General features: G+C 42.7%; 1 protein-coding gene across 1 annotated transcript; it reads left to right on the top strand.

Moving 5' to 3' along the window:
• Positions 1-262: 262 nt before the first annotated feature.
• LOC143517713 (uncharacterized) lies at positions 263-13857 on the top strand. Its single transcript, XM_077010475.1, has 6 exons — positions 263-399; positions 2516-2604; positions 2682-2787; positions 6399-6458; positions 6711-6732; positions 6947-13857. The coding sequence occupies exons 2-6, from the start codon at positions 2538-2540 to the stop codon at positions 13400-13402; spliced, it is 6711 nt and encodes a 2236-aa protein (XP_076866590.1). The 5' UTR covers positions 263-399; positions 2516-2537; the 3' UTR covers positions 13403-13857.
• Positions 13858-16651: the final 2794 nt, after the last annotated feature.

Genomic DNA, 16651 nt, shown 5'->3' with positions numbered 1-16651 from the left:
AAATTCTGTATTGGTTGTAACAGAATTTAACTTAAAATTTACACAAATGATATTACACATAAATTATGTAACTCAGTTTTTTGCTGAACTGTCTTTGAGAGCGTAATCAAGCCAGGAGCAAGTATGCAAGTATGAAAGTTAAAATGTAACTATAAAACATATAACTGTGGGGCTTGTAGTTTTGGTATTTAACTACCTCTGCCCCGCATTCCTGCAACCAGTAATGGAAACCTCAACTCAGAAGTGTTCCACAATATAACTGGCTATGATTTAGACACTGACAGATGTACGGAAGTTGCCTGGGTTGTCCTTGACCTGTTCAAAAGACTGCAGACTGCTTACTTTAACATTCGTTGTTCATTTAGCAGTCAGACCACACAGGCTGAAAGCATCTCAAAGGTAAGACTCTCCACAGAATACATGTAGATCTACATGAATACATGTAGTATTACTGTGTTTAGATTTCTGAAACAATTACTCAAAGGTAATGTAGAAATTGCTGCAGTGTCAGTCACTATGCCATGCACACACAATACCAGCAGGTAACGATTGATCATTACTCATAGAAATGTGTTGATTGGCTTCAACATAGTGTCATTGTTTGATCTCATATGGCATTTGATTGTAGTCCCACAGAACTGCTTTGGTTGTTTCATTTGGTGCTGTCTTTGTCCATTTGCAGTTAGGCAATGTTTTAATGTTATTGTGCATTATGAATCAAACACTGCATGTGTGTCTGCTTTGCCTTACAGAAGTGAAACTTCTCAAGGGTCGTTCGTGCTATGACAAGACTTTTAGATGGGGTACATTATGGTTTCTTTGTCTTTTTGAAGGCAAACTCCATGAATTGTCCATGTATGTAGGACTTGTCCTGATGCTGGAGTTGATATGATTCATATTAATGGTCTTACTGGAGGGAAAGTTACCTGCTTTCAGCTCTTCTCACATAGCTTGTTTATTTAGCCAATGAATTTGGTGTTATTGTTGCTGATTTTATGAACAAACATGTTGCGTACTTCATAGAAGACATTTTAATGAGAAGATGGGCTCCCCAAGAAAAATGCATAAGGAATAAAGTCTAGTTTGTAGTTCCAGTTGTATGTGTGTTGAGTTGGTCATGCACACCCACAGTCAGAACGTTTAGGCATTAATGATACATAACAGAGAATCTATGAGTATGCGCTTTTGCAAACAAAGGCAGTAAACATGTAGCATATTTAATAGTATTAGAATGATAATTTAATGAGAATGTGTGCCCTGAGAAAATTATTTGAGGGATAATGTTTCCAATTTGTAGTGTCAGATGAACTACATGTTTTGGTTTGAAGAGTCAGTCAAGAACACAATTATTTGGGAAATTTAGGCATTAATAATACATACCAGAGAGTCATGAATCATTCATTTTGCCTGGTTTGTGTGGAGATGTTGTGGTATGATACTGAGTGTGTGAGACCTTGTGGAAAGCTGGGAAACAAAACCAAAGTTCTGCCAGTACTGGTGTGTCCAATGCTGATTGTGGAAAAACACATTATTGAGTTCATTACTGGGGACTGTGCTGGTCCTCTGCAGAAACTAGTGCCGGTTCTTTATGTGATCGGTTACATCATGCTTGTGGTTTAGACCGAGAGTCATCATGTGGGTCACTGGAGAAATCAAAAGTTCTTTTGAAAAAAAAAAGTCCTGTTCAATGACGACAAAAGTGTTGTTGTGTTTATGACAGTGTTGTTGTGTTTATGACAGTGTTGTTGTTCTTACGACAGTGTTGTTATGATTGACAGTGTTGTTGTTCTTATAATAGTGTTGTTGTGTTTATAACAGTATTATTGTTCTTATGACAGTGTTCTTGTGTTTATGGCAGTGTTGTTGTGTTTATAACAGGTTTTTTGTGTTCATGACAGTATTATTGTTCTTACGACAGTGTTGTTGCGTTTGTCAGTGTTGTTGTGTTTATGACAGTGTTGTATTTATCACAATGTTGTTGTTCTTACAACAATGTTGTTGCATTTATGACAGTGTTGTTCTTACGACAGTGTTGTTGTGTTTATGACAGTGTTGTTGATCTTACGACAGTATTGTTGTGTTTATGACAGTGTTGTTGTTTTAACCAGTGTCCAGATCCTTTTCCGAGTTTACTGTTCCATATGTAGTGCAACATTGGTTGAACGACATGGACTGTGTGAACAGCAAAAGCACAGGATGAGGGTTTGTCATTTCAATAGCAAACATTCTGAAGAATCTGGTGTGAATCAAAATGTTCTGAAGATAAGGAGTTTTCTTCAGTTTCAAATCAATAAAACTTGATACTGTTACACAGTACAGATGATGGTATAAGTACAACTTCCTGTTAATCAGCATGTTTGGAACGAAGACCATTTTTGCTTCAAAGTAATAAATTGTAATAGAATTCGATGTTATGCTCTCATTATTAAGACTGCACATCCTGATTGTCATGAGTTTGTGCTATAGAATTATGTAATCAAATTATCTGAAGAGTATCATTAACACTGGTCCACAGGGAAACAAAAGTATCAGGAGTGATGATGGCAGTAGCACAGGGGCTCCTGTGGGTGGCGCTCTTGCTTATTTGCACAACTGCAGAACTAGGTAAGCTAATACTATAGACAGACAGGACTTAAACAAAACAAAAACAACACTTTTAAAAACATTACCCCCCCCCCCAGAGCTGGATGAGCGTGACTGGGAGCATCTGGGGTCTGACCTGGCCTCCCTGCACAGACTGAAGGGACTGGCCCATCACATCAGACCAGTGGGAGGAGACCGTCATTAGTAAGTATAGTGTGTGGGACATAACTGGTTTAAATGGTTTAAATATTCAACAGTATTTAAAGGCAGAGCATGAGATCCAAATATTAAAGCTTGAGTGACGAAAATCTATCAAGGAAAGAGCTTGTTGGGAGAAATGTGCTTCCATTGTATATGAAACATCTTCTTACACACTCACCTGGATTAACACACCTGGCATTCTACTGATGTGAACATGGTTTCACCAGTGTGGATTAGTTTTCTGTTGGTAAAGTTGGAAAAACTGGGCAGATCATGGATGTGTAACACATGAAGCTCCACCAGACATTCGCTGTGGTGATATTTGATAGTGTTATTTAGCAAGTGTTTAATGGTGTTATTTAGAAAGTAATTCACACTTATTGTGTTATTGTTGTTTGGTATGACATTAAAAATCAAACAAGCTGAATATCATGAACAGCTTCATTTCTTCTCAATGTTTAAACATATCCTGTAACCTGCGAGGGTTTGCGGATGCAGAGATGAATATTATTGAATAAACAGTGTTTTTTAACAACACCTAACATAGAACACATATGAGACTCACAAAGATGATCACAGGACAAGACTAACTCACACAATATATACATAACACATATGTAACGTCCGGGCGTAGGAGGCAGGCACCAAGACGAGTACGGTGAAACATAGAACATTTATTGTAATGACAAGTGTTAGCTCCGTGCGTAGCAGGAGTTGCGCACACACACTCATACAGACATGTAGCTTTAGACAAAGACGAGCACACGACACTGCGCGAACGCACATTAAATAGGTGAGTTACACAGACCCACGTGACCTCGAGACAAGGCACTGGTGTAACAAACGAACACGCTCACAAACAACCCACACCCACGGAAGTACAAACATGGACATAATGACACGCAGACGACATAATGACACGCCCACAGGGAAGGGTCCGGAGCTGTTTCGTAACAGAACCCCCCACCAGGAGCTTGCTACTCCCGGAGCGCCCCGCACAGCTGGAAAGCCCCGAACCAACACCGATGGGCAGGTCCGGAGCCGCCGGGATCACGAGCCTCCGAGAGCCGTCACCCCCGATGGCGGGAACCGCCGCGAACAGCTCTAGCACACCCTCCCTGGGAAGACAGGGGAGAAAACATTAAACAATGGCACAAGCACGAACATGCACACAGGGACGCTGAACACACAAGGCACAAACGGGAACAGTGGGTTCGGGAGACACATTGGGACTCACACAAACACGGGTACACAGACATTCATAACCGGAGCCAGGCATCCCGCCTGAGGCAACGCCAGTAGCGGCGCGAAGGCTCCGGGGGCTGGAGACGCTGCAGAAGGCGGTACTCCTCCCGCCTGTTCCGCCCGCTCACCGCCAGGTGCCGCACGGCTAGCGGACGCGCTGGGTGTAGCGCGACCGGTCGACCGCTTGGGGGACGCACATCTGGCGGACGCGCGAGGTGCAGCGCGACTGGTCGACCGCTTGGGGGACGCACCTCTGGCGGACGCGCGAGGAGCAGCGCGACTGGTCGACCGCTTGGGGACAGCACTACCGGTAGACGCGCGAGGTGCAGCGCGACTGGTAGCCCGCTTGGAGGCAGCGTGACAGGCGGGTCTCGTGGCAACCATCCTCCCAGGTCCGTGGCTCCCTCCTCCGGGATTGCCGCAGGGGCTTACCGCCCCATAAGCCTGCCGGCGTCCCTTCCCCCACTCTGGGAAACCCCGTAGGAGGCCCCTCCTGTGCCAGGCCAGCCTCCCCTGGCTCCGGTATCGGGGGTGGTGTCCATCGCCGGCTCTTCCTCCTCGGCTACGCTCCAGTCCATGGACCGAGCGGGGGTCTCACACCGTGAGTGCTCCATGGGCTCCTCCCCACAGGAGTCCCCACTCTCCGACGCGGGCGGACTGTTCGGTCCGCTCCCACCCCCTTTATAAACGGTCGGGAGCGAGCTCACTGACCAGAGACTTTCCCCCTCGCTCTCCTCGCCCTGCTCTTCGTCTCCCGACGGGGCTGAGTACCACGACGGAGGGGGGCTGACCACCTCCTTCTCCTCTTCATCAGAGTGTTCAGTGTTCTCTGACCACTCTGACGGCGGAGGGCTGGTGTCTTCCTTCTCCTCGCCGTAGTACACAGTCGGCGCGGAGTAGACTGAAGGTGAGTAGCCGGCTCCACCCTCCTTCTCTTCCTCCTCCGAGTCCTCACTCCCGGACTCATCCTCTGGAGGGTTGGCGCTTACCATCCCCGCGTACATGACCAGCGGGTCCTCCGTACCCTCTCCGATTTCAGCCAGGGGGTTTGGTTTTGCGCGTCATAGCGCGGAGCCCCTCTCTCCACGCCGCCTGGAGGAACATCTCCTCTCTCCTCTCCTCGGCGCTCTCAGGCACCCGCTCGGAAGAGGGCGCGTGCCGGGACCTGGTTCTCCCCACCCCTGAAACACAACTGCCCACAGCCCTGGGTGGCGGCTCTAGGGACGCGGTGGGGTGTTGGTCCTCCCACATGCGCACGGCGGACTGGCGGACGTGTTTTGCCATCTCAGCGTCCTCTGTATTCCGAGCGGCGCAGAGCATGTACGCGCAGACGGGGTTCTGCATCATCTCCTGCTCGGAGACGGGGGCTTCAGGACGCCGGACTGGGGAAGAGCCGTGATGACGTCGGCTCTTTCTCTTTCCCTTAGGCGCCCTGGTGGCGTATCCAGGCATACCTTCTTCTTATCGGCTCGTCTTTCTGTAACGTCAGGGTGTAGGAGGCAGGCACCAAGACGAGTACGGTGAAACATAGAACATTTATTGTAATGACAAGTGTTAGCTCCGTGCGTAGCAGGAGTAGCGCACACACACTCATACAGACACGTAGCTTTAGACAAAGACGAGCACACGACACTGCGCGAACGCACATTAAATAGGTGAGTTACACAGACCCACGTGACCTCGAGACAAGGCACAGGTGTAACAAACGAACACGCTCACAAACAACCCACACCCACGGAAGTACAAACATGGACATAACGACACGCAGACGACATAATGACACGCCCACAGGGAAGGGTCCGGAGCTGTTCCGTAACAACATAACCAGCACCGTGTGTAAGATATTGGACTAACGAGACGGGTGAACAAATACACAAACAGGCACACCCACAGGAAGTACATATATAGATATGGACTACACATACACACGACCAAAGGGAGGGGTTTGGGGCTGTAATGTGACAGAAAGTTTTTAATTATGATGCATTAAAAAAAGCTGTCCCAGCAACAGATTTCCAACTATTTAGATGTTAGGTGTTAGATGTTAGAATTACTAACAGAAAGAGTATTAGGGCTTTTAGCATGTACCCATATATTTCTTTGATATTCGATTTAAACCATTTTTGAATGTAGCATTGTCAAAAGTTGTAGCTAGTCATAGTTCTTGTTTGCTATTTTAGATTTGAGCTGTACATCAAACAATTGTGTTAAAATGTGCCAAGAATCAGCAGCAAGGCCATTTATTCATTTATCTATCAATCTATTTATTTATGTGAACATTTTCACACAATCCTATGCATTTAACATTCCTTGTATTGAGATTTTGTACACAAAAATCATAGTCATTATATCTCCTTACAACAACACAGTGTGCTGCTCAGTTGGACAAAAGGAAGTTTAAGTGTTTTGAGTCCTGCTCATTACCACAGGTAAGCAAAAAGACACACATTATACTGTTGTAACATTTCATTTTTACAATGTGTATCAAATGATAACAATCTGACTCATAATGCATATACAGAAATTCAAAATGTCTTGTATCCTGTGGGGTAATGTGGGAAGTGATTCAACAGAATGACTTGTAGCTTAGATGGTGGTTGTGTATTTTTAACCCTAATTCCAAATATTTTGTTTTACTTTGTGCTGGTGAAATTAATTGTGTGTGTTTTACTCCTAATTAGTACATGGAGGAAAAAATTACAGGTAAATAATGGTAAAATCAAATCACATTTACACATACTTTGTAATGCAAGTTCTGATTCTATAGTAAACAGTTAAGTGTTCAATTTGCCAAACAATTTAATTTCATAGCAATGGCTGTTTCATTATCTGAATAATGGTATAACATATTTTTAAGAAAATATGTATGTAAACATTTTAATCAGTAATATTAACTAAAATCATTTGTGTGTTTAAGGATCTAAATAATTTTCTGAAGAACATTGAAGGACAAAAAGCCCATGATGCTTTACTGTTTGCATCTGAAGTATCTTACACCTACAGAAATAAACTCATCCTCATTATGGACAATGAACCAGAGACCATAAGGAAGGCTGAAGAGGAGTACAGTGAAGACCCTCACTACTCTACCAAGGTCAATCCCACCTGTCTGAACTCTGACTCATGCTCTTCAGTGGCTGGCAGTGGCACAGTTATAAAGATAATTGGGAGAATCTCAGAAGATGGAGACACTCTGTCAGGCTTCTCTGGATCATCTCTGTCATCTCTGATGTTAATACTTTCATTCCATGAGGCTTCCCTGTTCTCCATCACTGGCAACATCAGCAGAACGTTTAGAAATAACTTCCTGAGTGTTTTCAGATCACATGACATCAATGCTGTCTTAGAAACCACCATCCAGAATGATCATGTTTACCAGATTATGGAGGATGCAGGAGCAGCTGTTGAATATCAGGTCCCAAAGAGGCCTGTGGACCACACCACTCAGTACGACACACAGCACATTCTCATCATGGAGGATGACCCCATAGTCCGAGATGCTGCTACATTTCTCTATGAGAAACATCCCACTGTGAGCTCTGTCTACATACTGGAGAATCAGAGGCCCAAATTAATCAAAGGAGACCCAGTGCCTCTTTCTGCAGAAAGCAGACTGGTGCTTGTAGGTCATGGGAAGAAAAGCAGTGATGGAAAAATGAGGCTGGCAGGCTATGAAGCTGAGGAGGTAGCAGAGATCATTACACACATGAACATTGAGGAGAACCAGATCAAAACCATTAGTGTGGTGGGCTGTGACGTTGGGTCAGATGAAACCTTCAGGAACACTCTACTTAAAGAGCTTCATGCTAGATCAATAGAAACAGAGCTTCACTTGAGAAACACACTGGTTCAAGTTTTCCATTCTGGAGAGAAGATTACTGCAGACATTAGAACAGATGGATTAGTCTGGAGACACAGTGATGACAGCAAGAAAATCATAGTAAAGCTTGACAAAAATGGGGAAGTTCTTACTCAGATTCAGTCTGGCAGCAGAGGCCAAGAAATGTTTTCTGCTGAAAGAAATGTCTTGGGCCCAACTGACATCACAGATTACCGAAGTAACTGGCCAGAGAGCCCTCAAACGTTTGTGGAAACATATGCACATTTTGAGCACATAACTGAGATTGAGGGAATCTGTTGGGCTCTTTTTGCAGATTATGACAGTATATCAGTCATAGACAGGATTTGGGTACAGCCTAATTTACAAAATGAAAATTATCTGATTCTTGATGTAAAAAAACTTGACAAACTCAGATACCAACTCAGACAATACCACAAAAATCCAAAACAAAATCCAAAACCTGACTTGAATGTGGATATATCTGTAAAAGAGAAAGGAGATATTAAAGCTATCCTTCAGAAGTGCCGTGAAATAAAATCTGGTAATGATCTCTTAAATGTGATTCATCATAATGCAAAATATGGGGATGATTCAGATACATTTGTGATGATAAATGACTGGATTTTTGAGGTAAACAGTAAAAATTTATATGTTTATCCTGTTGGAAAAAGGCTTAAAGAAAATGACAATGAAGATAATGTAATGTATGAGGTTCAGAAATGCATTAAAAAACACATTGGAAAAGAAAATTACTTCAAAATTCGTAATAACATAAAAGATAGGCACGGTTATGCTCAATACTGCAAGCAGACTCTAGAGGGTTCATACACAGCAGGGACATACGACATGGAAACAGAGTCTTGGTTTAGTGTGTATTTTTTGGCAACTTGGATGTCAGAGTCCTCTAGAAATTTCCGGACTTTACCCCTTAATCTAATGGCTTTGGAAATTGCCCAGAGCAGTGATAACAATGTTAAAGAAAAAGGCATAAAGTTTCTCTTAGAGGAGCTTCCCATGGCCCGACAAAACACTTGGATCTCCCCGAATGAAAGAGGATTTAGAGGGTCAGCCTCAGACAAAGGGTCAAGTAAATTAAACAATAAACGTTATACAAAAACTCCATCTGAGTTAAAAAATGACCTGAAGACCTTAACTGAAAATGAAAACAAACTTGCATCTGAATGGCTTAAGTCTACTTCAGGACAACCCAAAATCACAGAAGATGTATTTAATGGAAATGTGTTAAATTATCTTTATAATAACAATGACAAGCCAAAAGAACCTACAACATTAAAACAAAAATATAATAAGTTCAATGAAGTAACCAGTTCACAGCCTCAGTCCTCTGGAGTCTTGGGAGGATCACATAATGGGGCAGTTACACTACGTGATGTTCATTCAGCTGCTGATGTGGAGAGTTCTCTAAAACTTTCATCACACTACTACAGATCATCCACCTTACTGGCAGAACATGTTCACACTGAACTACAGAGAACATTTGGTGAGAAAGTGCAGGAACTTCATGTGAAACCAGACAGTGTGATCATCAACGATGGAGAATTTAAATGTGAAATGATATCCGTAAAAAATCCAGATGAAATTATTGAATGGAAGATGAAACTACCATCAGAAAGCCAAACTCAAATGGAAAAGATTTGGAAAAGCATGGATGAAGTTTCTACCACAACTCCCACTCACATGATGTCTGGGCACATGGAGCAAACTGGGATGGCACTGGGAACAATGGGGCTTATGCTGGGAGCTCAGGGGGCAGTACGAGCATTTGAACAAGGAGACATAGAGCATGGAATTATGGGTACTCTACAAACTGTCCATGGAACCACAGGAATGGCTCTGGCTGCAGTTGGGAAGCGAGTTTCTGCTACTGCAGGAAGCAAAGTAATGAAGACCATAGCAACTGCGTTAAAAAACCCTGTAACCAAACGCGCTCTTGTAGTATTGCCTCTTGCTGGAATTGGCTTTAGCATTTACAATATCATAGAGGACAGCAAAAGACATGATACACTGGGGAAAATCGATTTAGCCCTTGACACTCTAATTCTTGCTTTGGATGTTGTGGAACTTGTGGCCCCAGAACTAGCACCATTTATAGCTCCAATCAGCCTTGCAGTGAATGCAATTCGAATGCTTATTGATGACATCTATGTTGATATCCAGGATGAGTTTAACAAGCTTCCACCAGACGCCACGATTCTTGATAAGATAGGAGCATTTTTCAGAGGTCTTGAGAAGGGCTTTGTTCATTTTATACTTGATGTAGCAAGTTTCTTTGTCACCTATCCTTATCGTGAGATAGAGAATGGACACAAGCTTGTAGAACAAATATCTGACTACCATAAATATTATTCCACAACAGAAGTCCAAGCTGGGAGAAAGGCCATTGATTTTACAGGAGGTGAGAGTTCCTGGAATGGAGGGGGCATCACGTTCTGTCTCTCTGATCAGGGTTCCTCAGAATTCTGTATGGATGATTTTGTATCAGCTGATGAAAGCATCGGGAGACATTGCTGGAATATTGACACACATGAGACAGATGATGTCATTTTGGGCACTGGAGAATCACATTCATTAGAATATAGTAACATACAAATAAGAATCTTGCTATTTATACCAGCTGGATCAATAAGAGTAGTTTCTGGTTATAAGGAAATTCAGAACTCCAGATATGGACATTATAGTGGAAATAGTAAAGAAAATAATTTTTATGCCGTTCAGACAAACCCAGACAAACATATAATGGAAGTCATGCTGAGCTATTACTATCAGCTGTATGGTAAAGAAGGAGACGACACCTTCTACCTGGGCCCTCAGAGGAGCTACGTAGAAGGTCAGGGTGGAAAAGACACGTACATCATTCCTAAAGATGGAGGCAACGCCATCATCAATAACTACGACCCTCAGAAAACAATGGATGTTCTCATTCTCAGTGTCAATTACAATCAAATATCAGTGACTAAAACTGGGAACAGTGTTGTTTTACAGTATTGTGGTGACCATAATGTGATGATGATGGACTGGTTTACAGGAGAAGAATACCAGCATATAAACATTATATCAGCAGATGGAGTTTTGTTTGGTATTTCTCCAACTGTGATTTCCACTGTGAAGCTTGTGGCCAGAGGGTTGAACTTGATGTCTAAATCTGAAGGTCAGACAGTGGACACTACTGACCCTCTTCTCAACACTGTCACCAACATCATGGGGTCTCCTCACAATGACAGGCTGACCGGGAACGCACAGACAAACATGATAGACGGCGGAGGGGGCAGGGACTATATGAAGGGGGGAGAGGGAGAAGATGTTTATGTGGTGAACGAGAAGAAAGATTCTAAAGTGATGATTGAAAACTACTCCATGGATAAAAAAATGGACATGGTAATAATAGAGGCAAACCTGCATGACTTTAAAACTAAAGTAGAAGGGACCAGTTTAATATTAATGCCTTTTAGCGACATCTGGTCTGATGTTACTCTGATAAATTGGTTTAGTTCAGAAGAAGACAGACATTTGTTAGTTGTCACAAAAGATCTGATCACCTTTAGTCTGTCTGCAGACACATCTCTCTGCAGTCAGCCTGATCCATTCCACAGTAAGTGTATCCTGAGCCAAATCATAGATTACAGTAAGTCTCCATCTCCCCTTGAGGTCGATCTAGAAACAGATGAGGCTTTGCAAAATGTCACTGAAGTTCGTGGCTCAAACCTAGATGACAATATTAAAGGAAATGGCCAAGGAAACACCATAATTCCAGGAGAAGGAGCAGATTTTCTCCAGGGTCGTGGAGGTCAGGACTTGTACGTTGTAACACCAAATCTTGGACTTAAAACTATCGACAACTACTCACCAGACTTTGCTCTCGATACACTTTTCTTACAAGTAAACTATGAGCACATTGAAATCCAATGCTCTGGGCCAGACCTGATTTTTTTTTCTCCATTTTCCCGGTTTATACCATTTATGATACCAAGTGGAAGGCTGATAACCAACAGAGAGCAAGTCCACCTTGAACAGTGGTTTAGTTCAGTGAAGTCACAGCACCTGCAGGTTCGTACAGCAGATGGAATCACTTTCAATCTGGAAACAAATTCCAGCAAATGTGGAGACCAGCTAAAACTTCCACAGACTGTTGATTACAGGACTAAGACATCTGATCAAATGATGCTAATGAACAACAGAGAGTTTGTTTCTGTGGTGGAAATGTATGGATCATCTGGTTATGACACCATGATAGGAAATGACAAGGACAACCTGCTGGACCCTTTCACTGGGGGAGGGGCGATGACAGGTGGAGAAGGTAAAGACACTTACACTGTAAAACCAGAATATGGAACTCACATAGTCATCGATAACTTTGCAGAGGATGGAAAGGAAGACACTGTGCTGTTTCAGGCAGAATTTCTGACCAATCCACTCACAGTTCATGCAGATAATCATGATGTCATCATTTCAGCCAATGAGAAAGGGCAGGACATGGAAGTGAGGCTGAAGAATTACAGAGCAGGACAAAAACATCAGCACTTAAGCTTCCAGAGTGCTGATGGAGTTCATTTCTGGGTCAGGTCTCCTATGACAAACCAGTCTCAGGTACTTCAAGATCCCTGGATTGAGGCTTACAAAGTGATTCTAAAAGACCAACAGTTAGACTGCCACATAAATTTGGGTTCACAGAGAAATCTGTCTACTGTCTACACGGTTCAGGGCTGCACCAGTCAGTCCAACTACATTGAAGGTAATGATCTGGATAACGCCCTGTTTGGTGGCTCTAAACATGACATCATAGATGGAGGTGATGGGCATGACACGCTGATAGGTGGGCAGGGAAATGACATCATACGTGGGAGCTCTGGAGATGACACCCTGTATGGAGAAGATGGAGATGACACCTTGATGGGAGGTCCAGGCTGGGACAACTTCATTCCAGGACCAGGAGCAGACGTGATGGACGGGGGCTCTGGGAGAGACACAGTGCTCTACCAGGGGGATCATGGGAAGGGTGAAGGGGTTTACGTGAACCTGCTGAGTGGAGAAGGACACCAGGCTGATGCAGAGGGAGACGTGCTGACAGATGTGGAAAACGTTATCGGCACCATCTACTCTGACATCCTGGTCTCTGGGTATGAACCTGCCCTTCTTAAAGGTTCAGATGGAGATGATGTCCTTGTGTCTGTAGTAGACGGGGATTATCTAATTGGAGGAGAGGGAAGAGATATTTACATGATGGTGCCTCATCATGGCTGGATCACCATTGACAACTGTGCTGAAGATGGTGCTACTGATATCGTATACCTGCCGTCTGTTTCAGGAAGCTTTCCTGAGTGCAGTGAGTCTTCCTCAGGGTTGTCTCTGAAGTTTGACACTGGGGACGGCGGTTCTGTGGGTATATTCCTGAAGGACTGGATCAACACTACTCAACATTGTGGCCATCTGAGTTTCATCATGCAACATTTTTCAGTTTCTGTTATTGCACTCTGTCAAGATATAACTGAAATATTTCATGAGGAATTTGAATAACTGACACCAGACTAGCAGATAGTTTCTGTATGCAGTGTCAGAAACCCCATGTGTTTTCAGACCCCAATAAACATTAATTCTGGCTTCATTCTTTGCTGAATTGTGAACATAGTCTTGTATCTCAGTAGAAGATTTTGTTCTCTCGATTGTATGTTTGTATCTGTTTCAGGATCCTGCTAACCCCATATGTCTTTCAACTATTGAGTACTTTTCACCTGCTGTAAAGCCTCCTCTGGTAAATACGACCATAGGATGAGTAAGCTTAGCTGTTTTCAGACATTATAATTGCTAATTACGGTAAATATTAGTTATGTTGAGTCCTAGGTGACATCAAATAATGGCCAAGAAATGTATGAATTGATAGAATAGGACAACAAACAGTGCTTTTGGGTAAATGTATTGTTTTTATATTCTACAGATGATGTTGAAGCTCTAATAAAGATGTATGCACAAGATCAGGGCCTCATGATCTGTGTCTTCATCAGGTTCCCTGTTATTCTTATTGCAATTCAGTACACTTGATTGCCATGGGCAGGAAACCCTAACAGGCAGTGAACCATGAAAAACTTGTTTATTTTTGAGGTTTTGTGCCTGCAGCACTAGTTTCATACCTCACTAACAGGCTACAGTGAACTACTGTAGTATTCTTGGACCTAGTAGCAGGAAGTGATCACATTGCAACATCTAGATTATTATGAGGATCAGAAGGACACGCTCTGTTTCAGAAGTGAACCAGCTGGTATGTTGGCAGGACTACTTTACATGACATCATATCTGTGTAATAGTTAATAGGTCAACAGGTATACACTCATCTCACACACAAAGATGGCTAGAGCTACACCAGTGTCTTCATTTTAACTTTAAAAATATTAATACAACCTAATTATTTACTTTTCTGCCAGAAACTTACCAAAACTGTTGGTATGTAACAAGTAAACTGTTGGCCTCACCACACTCCCACTTCTGACACCATGTGTGATGAACCATGAAGGCAGCCACCATACCTCACACATAATTACATAAGGACATAATTACATAAGGACATAATTACATAATAACATAAGGACAGAATGACATAATGACATAATAACATAAGGACAGAATGACATAATGACATAATTACATAAGGACATAATTACATAATAACATAAGGACAGAATGACATAATGACATAAGGACATAAGGACATAAGACCTGTTGTGAGGCCTTTCTTCTAAATCAGGTAGCCTAGTAACACATTTCTTGTTAATGTTTACAGTTTAATTTCCTACTCTGCAAAATGTATCCCATATCTGGTCTTGAACATTAACTTTATTCCATTATTCCATATCTGGTCTTGAACATTAACTTTATTCCATTATTCCATATCTGGTCTTGAACATTAACTTTATTCCATATCTGGTCACCTCTTAACATCTCACCTCATGTGACTCAATTTGTACACGCACGTCTCTTTTCACCATGACATTGTATATTGTCATCACCCATATATACTGCTATCCATTTTAATAAACTGTGCTTGCTTCTGGGTATGATCGAATCTGTGTTTTTCTCACTGAGAATTAATCCACCCCGGGCAGGTGCAAGAATGACCATAGCACTGAGAAGTGATGGTGGGATCTGAGGGCCAACTTCACTGTGTTTCTGAGGTCTAACTTCACTGTGTTTCTGAGGTCTAGCTTCACTGTATTTCTGAGGGCCAACTTCACTGTATTTCTAAGGTCTAACTTCACTGTGTTTCTGAGGTCTAACTTCACTGTGTTTCCTGCAGTCACAGTATAAGAAGTTCTGGACACCGCGCGGAAGAAGACGTCGGCCAGGCTTGTTGTCTCCAGTCCACTTCCAACGTTCCGGCGAGGGTGCGAGTTATTTAGCCGTCTTTTCTGTCTCCACAGCTGGCTCCGGGACACCTGTAGCAGCGCCGGCGTGGACTACGTTGACAACTGGGAGAGTTTCCGAGAGCGTCCATCACTCTACCGCCGAGATGGACTTCACCCCAGTCGCCTAGGCTCGGCAGTCCTCTCCAGGAACATCGAGGACGTGCTGCGCCGGGCCTGACCAGCCACAACAAACCACGCAAATCAGCTAAGTAGAACTTACTTCCCTAACTACCAAACCATTGAGACTGTGTCTGTTAGCCGTGGCAGGTATAAGAATAACAGGGCGATATGTTTTAAAAATCTAATTAAAATTAAATTAAATAATCAACATGAAGTGAGCAGCAATATTAAGCTAAGGCTAGGACTTTAGATTAACATTTAGATCGCTTGCATCAAAAGCTGTGATAGTAAACGAAATAATCTCAGATAACAGACTAAATGCACTCTGTTTAACAGAAACATGGGCTAGAGTAGACGAATATGTAAGTTTTAATGAAGCAGCTCCTCCTGGATAGCCACAATATATGACACAGATATAGGTTTTACTGTAAAACCAACCACCTCTATTAACTCATTCGAGGCTTTGATAGGTGAAATAGGCAATAATCTTATAGGCAATAAAACAAAGCTTAAATTAGTGACCATCTATCGACCGCCGGGTCCCTACTCAGAATTTCTTCAGGAATTTGCTGAGTTTCTTTCGAAACTAGTCTTAACCATCGAGAGATTTGTAATTGTGGGTGATTTCAACATTCATTATGAAAATGAATCAGACCCACTGAAAATTGCGTTCGACTCCATACTAGATTCAGTAGGTAGGCCTATAGCCCAAAATGTGACAGGGCCTACCCACCGCTGTAAACACACCTTAGACTTAATACTTACTTACGGATTAAACATAGAACATTTGGCAGTCATCCCCCAAAATGACGCCATTTCAGACCATTCCTTACTAATATATGAAATGACTTTATACAATGTACATCAGATGCGCCATACAAAAACCACGCGCACTATCACATCCGACACTGCAGCAACATTTATAAACGTACTGCCAGAGCTACCGAACACTATGCCACTGCAGCTCAATGAATTAGAACAGGCAACACAACAGTTTTATTCCACACTCAGCAATACCTTAGAAAGTGTAGCTCCAATTAAAACAAAATTAATTAGGGAGAAAAAGCTTGCACCATGGTATGACGAACACACTCGTCTTCTAAAACAGGCAGCTCGAGCAGCGGAGCGAAAATGGAAATCCACCTCACTAGAAGTGTTTAGAATCACATGGAAAGACGCCATAGTCAAATATAAACATGCCCTAATAAAAGCTAGAGCCGCATACTATTCGACACTAATAGAAAACAAC

Source organism: Brachyhypopomus gauderio, chromosome 6, assembly GCF_052324685.1.
Source record: "Brachyhypopomus gauderio isolate BG-103 chromosome 6, BGAUD_0.2, whole genome shotgun sequence".
In the NCBI taxonomy this organism is placed as follows: Eukaryota; Metazoa; Chordata; class Actinopteri; order Gymnotiformes; family Hypopomidae; genus Brachyhypopomus; species Brachyhypopomus gauderio.
The sequence above is the reverse complement of the archived record's forward strand: the minus strand, read 5'-3'. Positions and strand labels throughout refer to the sequence as shown.

Bases quoted from the DNA above. Each gene is read 5' to 3' on its own strand.
- LOC143517713 (XM_077010475.1), top strand. From the start codon at position 2,538: ATGATGGCAGTAGCACAGGGGCTCCTGTGGGTGGCGCTCTTGCTTATT. The intron at 2,605-2,681 runs GTAAGCTAATAC...CCCCCCCCCCAG, and splicing joins TTGCACAACTGCAGAACTAG to AGCTGGATGAGCGTGACTGG. The intron at 6,733-6,946 runs GTAAATAATGGT...TGTGTGTTTAAG, and splicing joins CATGGAGGAAAAAATTACAG to GATCTAAATAATTTTCTGAA.